The sequence below is a fragment of the Eurytemora carolleeae genome, unplaced genomic scaffold, assembly GCF_000591075.1.
Source record: "Eurytemora carolleeae unplaced genomic scaffold, Eaff_2.0 scaffold1800, whole genome shotgun sequence".
Taxonomy (NCBI): Eukaryota; Metazoa; Arthropoda; class Copepoda; order Calanoida; family Temoridae; genus Eurytemora; species Eurytemora carolleeae.
This window is the reverse complement of record NW_019401147.1, coordinates 34,460-45,212: the sequence shown is the minus strand read 5'-3', so window position 1 is coordinate 45,212 and position 10,753 is coordinate 34,460. Positions and strand designations below refer to the sequence as shown.

At 31.2% G+C, this 10,753-nt stretch overlaps 1 protein-coding gene across 1 annotated transcript; it reads right to left on the bottom strand.

Moving 5' to 3' along the window:
• Positions 1 to 1,633: 1,633 nt before the first annotated feature.
• LOC111717787 (DNA-directed RNA polymerase II subunit RPB1-like) lies at positions 1,634 to 3,860 on the bottom strand. The gene is made up of 4 exons (XM_023493235.1): positions 3,720 to 3,860; positions 3,108 to 3,668; positions 2,133 to 2,716; positions 1,634 to 2,077 (listed from the first exon to the last, which is right to left on the bottom strand). The coding sequence occupies exons 1-3, from the start codon at positions 3,834 to 3,836 to the stop codon at positions 2,189 to 2,191; spliced, it is 1,206 nt and encodes a 401-aa protein (XP_023349003.1). The 5' UTR covers positions 3,837 to 3,860; the 3' UTR covers positions 1,634 to 2,077; positions 2,133 to 2,188.
• Positions 3,861 to 10,753: the final 6,893 nt, after the last annotated feature.

The window sequence follows — 10,753 nt, the reverse complement described above, 5'->3', positions numbered from 1 at the left end:
ATATTAGTAAACAATCTTAACATGCCCAGCTCCAGGTATATATTAGTAAACAATCTTAACATGCCCAGCTCTTGATATATATTAGTAAACAATCTTAACATTCCCAGCTCTAGGTATATATTAGTAAACCATCTTAACATGCCCAGCTCTAGGTATATATTAGTAAACAATCTTAACATGCCCAGCTCTAGATATATATTTGTAAACAATTTGCACTGGTCCAACATTTATCTTTATATGAAACAATAGAACCACGGCAATCATTTATTCATAATATTTTTAAATATATCTATAAAGTAGTAATCTCTGTTTCTTTGTTTGTACGTCCGATCATATATATATAATATCAATATATATATATCAATATAGCTCATAAACCCCTTGCCAGATTTGCCTCAAATTGTGATTGATTGGTTCTTAGCACTGATTTTAAAACTGTAAGTTGAGTCGGATTTTAGAGAGAAAGTTTAGTTTCCTGGCAAAGTTAGGTTTCCAAGCTTGTGCAATATGAATCAATTATGAATCCATTGTAAATGCGCATTTTATTTTGGCTCTTTATAAAAAACTCGACAATAGTAAACAATTAGTTGTTAAAATGAATGTAAGGTGAAACCTGTGCCAAACTAGCATCTTCTTTTAGTAAAAACAAGAAAAACATTTTTATATATATATATATATATATATATATATATATATATATATATATATATATATATATATATATATAACAAAAACACACATATTCATTCGGTTTTCTTTTTTACATGGTGTAATGTATCGTTTTGTTTTGTTTATATTTATAGTCTCTTTTTTAAATTACCATTTTCCTTTTTCCGGAAATTTCTATTTCCTTTTCCGGAAATCTTTCAGCTTAAACTGTGGGGAAACATCTACCTATCTCTCCCGCGACCTGGAGACCACATAACCAGTGACTCTTACATAAAGTAAAAGAAACAACGTAATAAACAATATTTTCTTAGTTGAGTTTTGTTAAATAGAAAGAACATGAATCAATTCATAAATGGGTTTTTATTAAATTGTAAGTGAGTTAAACTAGGGCTAGGCCCAGACTAACTGAAATATAAACAGTTGTACAGCTATTTATATAGTCCAGAACATCTGGCAACATGATTTTGACTATTTGCGCTGTCGCAATGGTTTGATACATATTCATTGGCTATATTAAAAGAGTGGATTAAGAAGGAAACTAAAATGTCCACTTTGGAAATTCATTTTAATAGATCGGCCTTCATTTGCTTAGTTTATAGTAATTTTTTGCCTAATTTTTTTTCTTAGTCAAAATTTGGTAAAGTGTTAGAAAAACAATTGTTTAAATATTTTATTCTAAACATTTAATTTTCTCTCAATATGTTAAATTTTAACCCTGACAGAAGATAAATGCAAAAAAACGACTCAAAAACTATGCAAAAACGATGCAAAAAAGAATTTGTTTAACTGATCGTTTTCATTTTTTTAGAATAAAGATACTGTAAAGTTAAATAAAAGCAAATTTTAACATAATAAAGTTTTGAAATTTTATTAATTTTTTTTAACGAACTAAAAGGTTTAACAAAACTATCTTAAGCATTGATAATTCCAGTACATTGGAAGTAACGGACCAACTGTACTTTAAACTCGGGTTCATTTCAAGTACCGGGCCGATTTTTAAGCACCTAGACCGAGCAGTGCAGTACACATATATGGACTATATAAGGTAAAACTGGATAGCACACTGGACAGCACACCGAGCATATTAAATATGTAATGAATATTTAAATGTGAATATTTTAAAAAAGTAGTTTTTTACAATTAAAACTGAATTACTAGGTGCTGTAGAAGTAAACATAGGAATATCCTTTTCTCTGATTTCCAAGCTTGTTATTCCCTAAGCCAATATTGGAAGGCTCTGGATCTTTGATGATTTGATGGGGATCGTGTTCATATTTATGAGCCTCACCGTCTTCATGATACACTCCAACATCTTCTTGATATTCATCATGCTGGTGTTTATGGTTCCCAGGTAGTTCTTTGTAGTCCTCATTGCTCTGGCTTGATATTAGGGATACTGATTCATAACCTGTAATAATTTTTAAATAAAAAATCTAATTTTTGAGGAAAAAAATTGGGTTTACCATAATCCACAAGACTTTGGTGTAAGAGAGGTTTCTGAGTAAAACCTGAATTGCAACTATTTATAAAAATAAGGTTTGGTGAGAGAAAGTTGTAATTCTATTCTTTTTTGGAAATTAATTTTTTTAAATGTGTTGCTTCCTGAAGTATATGTAGATGTAGAAAAGTAAACTGGGGTGGGATTGGATGGATGCTTTTTCCCGGATGATGGTGTCTGCTGATTATCAAACTGCGGATAATAAAGCGGGAAGTTAAATTCAAATTTAGTTTCTGATGAATGCCCGTGTGATTGGCTTAGAGAGGACTGATCATATGTATAGCCATCTGACGCCGACGGATTGGATGGCAAGTCAGGATTCAGAGCATAGCTATCATCTTCTCGAAAATTATCAAGATGGCTTTCATCTGAGTTTGGGTGTGAAGTAGTATGTCTTTCTAAGTTTAGATCTGTTTGAAGATTTTGATAGTTCGAGTAGTTGTAGTCCCCATCCTGAACTAATTGAACAAAAATAGGGGCTTGGTAGTTAGTTATTCTGTTTCCAGTTTCATAGGAGACAGGAGGTTCACACTCACAACCATTTTCTTTCTAAACAAAATCAATATTAATCCTTAATTGTCCTTTATTTTATTGAAAGAGATAACAAAAGATAGCGTGACTTTCTTCTGAAAGATGGCTATGCCTGGTACGTCTGATCAATTATGAATCCAATTTGCATGTTTTTATTTATTTAAACTGTTTTCTACAAAACTGACTTGTGCATTTTTTGCTTAAAAGAATCAATGGAGAATTTCAAAGAATTAAACACTTTTTGAACTTGATAGATTAAGATTTTAAGGGTAAGGTTGCTATTTTGCATGGAGGATTAAGCTTACAGTTACTTTAATTTGCCAAATTAATGTGTAAATAATAAAAATTAAAACTGTAAATTAATGATTAACACTCCCCTTGGTTAAAATTGGAAGACAAAATAATTTACCTTTTTATAATTATCTTCACGGCAAACACAACCATTCTTAGCTTTGGGAGGCGAATAATTTCCAATATGTTCATGAGTATCAGGTTCATGTGTTTGATTTGGTGGCTGAGTAATGGGAGTTTCATGGGATGCGTGAAAGGGTATCCAAGGCGATATAGAAGAGGGTGGACCGTAAGAGCTAGATGGATGTCCAGAACCTGCTGAGGAGGGACTATATTGTAGTGTTGAGGGTGGAGTATAAGTTGGTAATGGCTGTCGATGAGGAGGGTTATATGAATCTGAGATAGGTTTATAAAGAAGGAAAGAAGGAGCACTATAAGAGCTGGATAGAGGGGAAACATATGAGGTTAATGGATCAAATGACCCCGGATTGGGGGCACCATAGGAATCGGATAAAGGACGACTGGGATTATTGGAGTAGGGGAAAGATGTTGGAGCCTCATATGACTTTAGTGGATTATTAATAGATCCTCCACTATAAATAAGTGGACCGTATGAAGGTTTAGTGTAGGTAGGAGGTCTGTAAACATCATTTTCACAATCACAATCTTCATTGTTGTCCTAAAAGGATCATGTTATTTTTACACAAGAATGCGTTTTATTTTATTTTACCTTATCAGTTCCAAAAGTTCTGTCACAAAAACAGTCCTCATCATCATCATGATTATCTCCAGCTAAAGCAAGGCCAATAAATCGTCCAATCAGCCCAAATGGCAGTAAAGCCTGCATGGTTAAGATTAGCTTTTTATAAAGATATTTGTCAATGAAATTGAGTCTTTGCCACAAACTCAGATTTAAATCCCTGTATCTTTCCAACCCAATGTCATAGACCTTAGTTACTTCAAACTCTGCATTATGTGAGATCTAATAGTCTATCAGTTTGAAAATTAAAGGTTTAAACCATCAGGCTACAAACATAAGGAGATGATAAAGTTTGAGTTTATGCCAAAAACTCGGTTCCTTAATCTTCAAATTAACTCTGAGAAAAAGGAATTTTTCTATTTAAAATTGATATATTTTCTTACTGAAAGTTTACAAAAAGCAAAGAAAATACTATTTACTTGAAGTTACCAAAAACCACCAAAAAATGGACTAGTTGGAGACAAATTTAAATATTCATTTTAGATTGGATACATTTTTTTTAAATCATTAATTTTGAGAAAATCTTGGAATTGTTTTCAATCAAATATTCTCAGTTTTTATAGATCAAAACATGAGGGCTTGCACGTGCTTCAGCAGTTGCTTCTGGATGGGCATTCGCATCAGGGACAGGTTCAGGAAATGCATCAGGAGCAGCAAATGGTTCAGGAGCAGCTAACGGGTCAGAAGAAGCAATGTTAATTCCAGTCACTAATACTGATGTTCAACAAGGTTTGGATAAAAATCTAGATATGTAATCAATATTTTTAATCTTTAATTAAAATATAATTTATTGGAATTTTATTATCTTTTAAGCAAACCTTCACAAATTTTGTAAAAATTTAGTTTTTTACTGAAAAGGACTGGAAGCATTATTCAATGGCATTCTCAAATATTTGTCCAGGTGGTATAAGATTTTTTTCCAAGCACCTGTACTGTAAAAAACAGCATCTGTAGAGGTCAGAAACCTTAGATTTACTGATACAGGGGGGGGGGCTGGACCCCCAAACCCCCCTGAGGACGCCTCTGCACATGTTCCTTGAAAATCCAAAATATTCAATCCCAGTTTTCAAACATTCGTTTTTTAGAAAGTAAATATTAATATTTTGAATAAAACACCATTTACAAGCGTATTTGCAGATAAAAAAAGGTTTATCGAGGTCACCGTTGTGGATCTACCCCCGTCACTTTATACAAGGGCAATTGAAACTACGCCTTTAAGTATACCAGCTAGGATACTTATAACAAAGTTCCAAGTTTTTTCTATAAAAGATAAGAATAAAACCATAAAAAATATATTTTTATTCAAACCCTTGACCTAATAGTTTCAACATTATCGTAAGCCCTGAAAAAAAACCTGATTAAAAAATATAAAACAATATATCTTATAAGCATTCATCAGGCTTCAAGGGCGCTTAGAGCACATCTTCGATTTTAACTTTTAATTAACTTTCCGCCACATTGTCTGATATGTTCTTAATTATCAATTTTATCAATAATTGTGTCTGCCATTATTAGGTGTTTTTGTTAGGTATTTTTCAAAATGATTTTTCCCAAGTGGCAACTTCTATTGAATTATTATTATTATCAAACAATAACTAAAATTTCTCCCGGATTTCTTGGATTTTGAAAATTGTTTTGAGTCAAATGTATTAAATTCTAAAAACGTATCCACCCCCAAGTAGGAGTTTTGAACATCGAATTTGCGCTCAAACTCAGGATTTACAGATCTTTAAAAAGTTTAATATGTCTCAAATGAATCCGAAAGAGCTTTTCCACAACACTGCATACTCAGTTCATCTACCTTACATAGCCGGTCACTCCCTTTAATGTCAATTAATCTGTCTACTAGCTGAAATGCCTGGCGTTGCCCGTACTATTGTAAAAAACTGCAGAAAATATTTTTTATTCAAATTCAAATTTTTGAATGAAAAACAAAATTTTTGTGATCCCCTGGATACCTATGGATTTCCATAAAGATATTTGAGTCAATTTGGTCCAACCATTTGGGCAGCTATAACTAACATATATGTGTAATGAGCTAAGAACTTTATTATCGCTTTATTATTTGCTCGCCAAAATGAAATTACTGGCCCATTGCTTTGTAGTAGTAATGGTTTACATGTTTTTCAAATCATTTTCAGTCCCGGGTTTAAAGGGTGCTGTTGTGAATCGGACATGGAAATCTACAGTGGATGGTTACTTGGAAACGGGCAACAGTAGTGCGTTTGAATTTCAGAGCCGGGTCAACCATTCCGGTCCCAATTTGTACTGTACCTAGTTAACTCTATGGACAGGACGGTGCAACAATGTTGACGTGGTCAGACTTAATGCTTCGTATAGGTTGAATTTACTTTTACTAAAGGGGCAGAGGTGCGTGTGAAATTAATTATTTAATATATGCAGGTAAAGAGAAAACTTGAGTACGATATGGACTTTAATCTACAAACCTAGGTTTTACGCATTACTTTAAAAACGGATTATGCATGTGTTTATTATTATTTGTATCATGAATATCGTTTGTAAACAGAGCAGAGTAAACCAGGGCAATAGTCCGGTAGCCTAGCAGATATATGATGGAATACAAACAAACCATATACAGGGTGGTACTGATATATCATGGAATACAAACAAACCATATACAGGGTGGTACTGATATATGATGGAATACAAACAAACCATATACAGGGTGGTACTGATATATCATGGAATACAAACAAACCATATACAGGGTGGTACTGATATATGATGAACAACAAACAGTCCATGAACAGGGTGGTACTGATATATGATGAACAACAAACAATCCATGAACAGGCTAATACAGATATATCAGTCCTTGCACAGTGGTTGGCGATTATATCCATACAATGAAGACGGTTTTTTATTATTACTGCTTTGATTCCTAACAAGCATTTTTCACATTACAAGTAAACAAAGAGAAACTGTCAATTGACAACTTTATATGTTCATTTGTCTCTGCTGTTTAAAAATTTGGTAGGAATCAAAATTGAAATAGAAAGTCGTCGTCATTGTATTAATATATATGATGACTGTATGACCCACCCTATAGTAGAAGTACTCCTTGTAAACTGAATTATGAGTTGAGATGAAGAAAAGGTTAAAATGGGTTCAAGAGAGAGAGAGAGAGAGGGAGAGAGAGAAGGATTATGGAGGGGATTCAAATTAGAAGAATTCCAGGGTGTATAATGCACAAATCATGAAGTTCCAGGGTGTATAATGCACAAATCATGGAGTTACAGGGTGTATAATGCACAAATCATGGAGTTCCAGGGTGTATAATGCACGAATCATGGAGTTCCTTACAAAGAAATATCTTAAAAATCCGAAAATTAACTTTTAATTTAATTTAAATTTAAATCAAATTACTTGTAACTATTTTTTTACGTTGTGTTTTTTTCTTTAAAGGGACTATAGGTATTTTCAATTAACCCTCGAATTCACAACGGATCCCTTTAACTTGTTAAATTTTACATTTTTCTTTGTTGTTTTTGTATTTAAAAAAAGAGTAACCATAATTTAAAAAAATTTCAATTAAAAATTTGTTAAGAGAAATGATGAATATCTTATTCATTTTTGATCAGATTAAGCTGTTAAGGGTACTGTTTTGAGTTAGACAAGCCACATGAAAGGTTGCAAGTAATTTGATGTTACGCCTATCTTCTCTTTAAAGGGACAGACCGGCTATGTAAGGTAGTTAAACTGAGTATATATGTGAGACATATAAAACGTTTCTATGCTGTATAATTGCTGAGTTTGAGCGCAAAGTCGACGTTCAAAATTATGAATTTGGGTGGGAACGCTTTCAGAATCGGTTTTTTTTATTATTAAATAACCAATTAGATGGTTAGGAACACATTTCTCAAAAGAAATGTGTCAATAAATCGAAGTTAGAATTAATTATTTTACTTTTTCATCATAATATTGAATTTCTTATTTTCAATGAATTTGTTCGCAGATTTTTTTAAATTCTTCAAATGTCGCCTTTTTGATAAAAAATCCAGAAAATCCGCAGAAAATCTTTGTGATTAAAAAGAGACTATGGAAACTATAATAAGATAACTAATTTTCGATGATAAGAGTTAATTTTCATTTTCAACTAATTAGTTTACTGTAGAATTTTGTTTAAATTTTTGTCGTTGTTATTTAATAATTTAAAAAATATAATTCTGAAATGTATCCACCCAAAAGTACGTTTTTCAACTTTGACTTTGCGTTCAAACTCAGGATTTTCAAATCTTTAAAAAGTTTTATATGTCTCAAATGAATCCTAAAGAATTTGTCCACAACACTGCATACTCAGTTCAACTACCTTACATAGCGGTCTGTCTCTTTAAGTGAGTTTTACAAGATCCCCTCGAATCAGCGAAAGTAATTGATCTTAACAACAAAACATTTTACATCATTCTCATTTGTAATTTGGCTAAAAATATAGCAAAAGATATCCTTATATGAATAATATAGTAGAAAAATATAAATTTTTGTGAGAGAAATGACATATTGAGACAATATATACCTCCCTTTTAACCTCTGAAATACGGCTTAGTTGCACGAATTATTTCTTGTGAACGAATAATATGGATCATTGATAAATCATGATCTACTTATATACTTAGTATACTTCTGTAGAAATAGTTATTTTTAGACGCAGGGCAACCTTTCAATTCCTCTCCATGGTGAATATATTAATCATTATAAGCTTCCTTTTCAAAAAGAAATCTATGAATTCTTTTTTTCGTAAATACCTCCTTTTTCACGTCTTTGTCATTCCTTCATAAAAGCATTATTCGTTTTTGTCTGTTTTAAATTATTTTTTTTTCTTTGTTCATGTTTCTTTTCATTCACATATTTATGATTCCTTCTTATCATATGTTAGCTTTATTTTAAAAATTCTTTTTAATCATAAGATCCTTTTTAATTTGTTAATATCTACTTTTTTTATGTCGTTATCATTCTTTTATATTCTTAATATTCTTTTTTATCCGTTTTAATAAATGTATTTTTTATTCGCATACATATTTATTTGTTTTTCCGCCCGCTGCACAGTGATAACCAGAAAATAGTGGAACTGAACACCCGCCTTGTAATTTTTTAATTTCTATATCTCTGCAGCCTGATGGTGCAAACCTTCGATTTATATTGTTAAACCTAGACTATTTGATTAAACACAGTTTGAAACATAAAAAGTGGGCAATCATCAAAATGCCAGATTAATACAGTGGTATCCAAAAAAAACAGAGAAAAAAATTTCTTAATAAAAAGCAAAAAAAATTAGATTACCGATGGATTAGCCCATTATTTTAATATTTATCTGGAAATATATTCTTCTGGATATATAACATTCAAGATTTTAATATTTATCTGGAAATATTTTCTTCTAGATATATAACATTCAAGATTTTAATATTTATCTGGAAATATATTCTTCTGGGTATATAACATTCAAGATTTTAATATTTATCTGGAAATATATTCTTCTAGATATAAAACATTCAAGATTTTAATATTTATCTGGAAATATATTCTTCTGGGTATTTAACATTCAAGATTTTAATATTTATCTGGAAATATTTTCTTCTAGACATATAACTCTCAGAATATGTTTTATTTTTCTAGAAATATTTTCTTCTGCTAGATTTGTAACCTTCAAGATATTTTATTTTTCGAAAAATACATTCTTCTGAATAAAAAACACAATTAGGATATTTTTGGAAGAAAGAATTATGTTTTAACTGCGTAATATAACAATTCTCGAATTTTTAAAGCGACATCAGGCTTAAATGCCCAATCTCTATAAGTTTATTTAGATTTCTTCTCAAAAGCTTCCAAAATTCTAAAGTTAAAAACAATTGTCTAAGGTTCTAAAAAGTAAAGTGTTATGGAAACAGAAAAGTTTAGATAGTTATTCAAAGTTGGTTATTGATTTAAAATCAACGACCAAAGGTGTTGCGAGTATGAGTATATTTATTTAATCTTTGCAAAAAGATGTCGTAGACCTTTGTGCTACAAATCTATTAACACTGCTTTGATCTAATAGTTAATATTTGAATATCAAAAGTTTACGCCGCAAGGTTGCAAATGTAAAGGGATTATAAAATCAAAGCTTAAGGGAAGTGTACAGTAAGGGCTGGGCAAAGTATCGCTAACGAAACTGAGGTTTTTGAAAATTTAAATCGTTAACGAAACGGATTAGCCGTTTTTGAAAAAATAAACAATTGAAAACGAAAACGAACCGGCTTTTTTTTAAAACGCTGGTTTACGTAATTTCTTCTGCTAAAAATTAAACTTGGAAAAAAAGTTATGTGTTTAGAAGCTTTATTAATGTCTTCTTCTGTGTTAACAACTGTTAATGATTTCATAAACCGTTCACGAATTTTTTTCTCGGCACTTCACACCGTTAATGCTGTTAATACTGTAATAGACCGTTAAAGAATTTTTTGGCGCTTTGCGCAGCTAACGCCGTTAATGCCGTTAATACTGTATTAGACCATTAATAGCTGCACCATTAATTCTGTAATTGTTAAAAAAATTCCAATTAACGCCGTTAATAAAAATGAAACTGTCAACCCTAGATAAATTTATCTGTCAACTAACGGTACCTTTTTAAAAAAACGGAATATGCCGTTAACGAAAAAAAACCTTTACAATTAAAAACTTTTAAATTTGGAACTAAACGTTAACGAACCGATTAGAAAAGTTGGAACGTGTCCAGCCCTATGTGCAGTTTCTTTACATAATTAGCCTTCAAGCATACGTAACAACTCATATTTGAGTTTGTGCTAAAAGTCAATGCTTAATAATCCCCTCATTCCTCACATAGATTAAGATATCCCAGTCTTAAACAATTCCTAGTTTAAACCCATTTATAAATTTAATTTTCATTAAAGTCATAAAAATGCTGAAAACGTGTATAAGTGCGTTTTGAAAATACTCGCATTCAAAACAATTTATAGAAGCAAGTAAAAGCTAACAAATTCTCTTTTTTT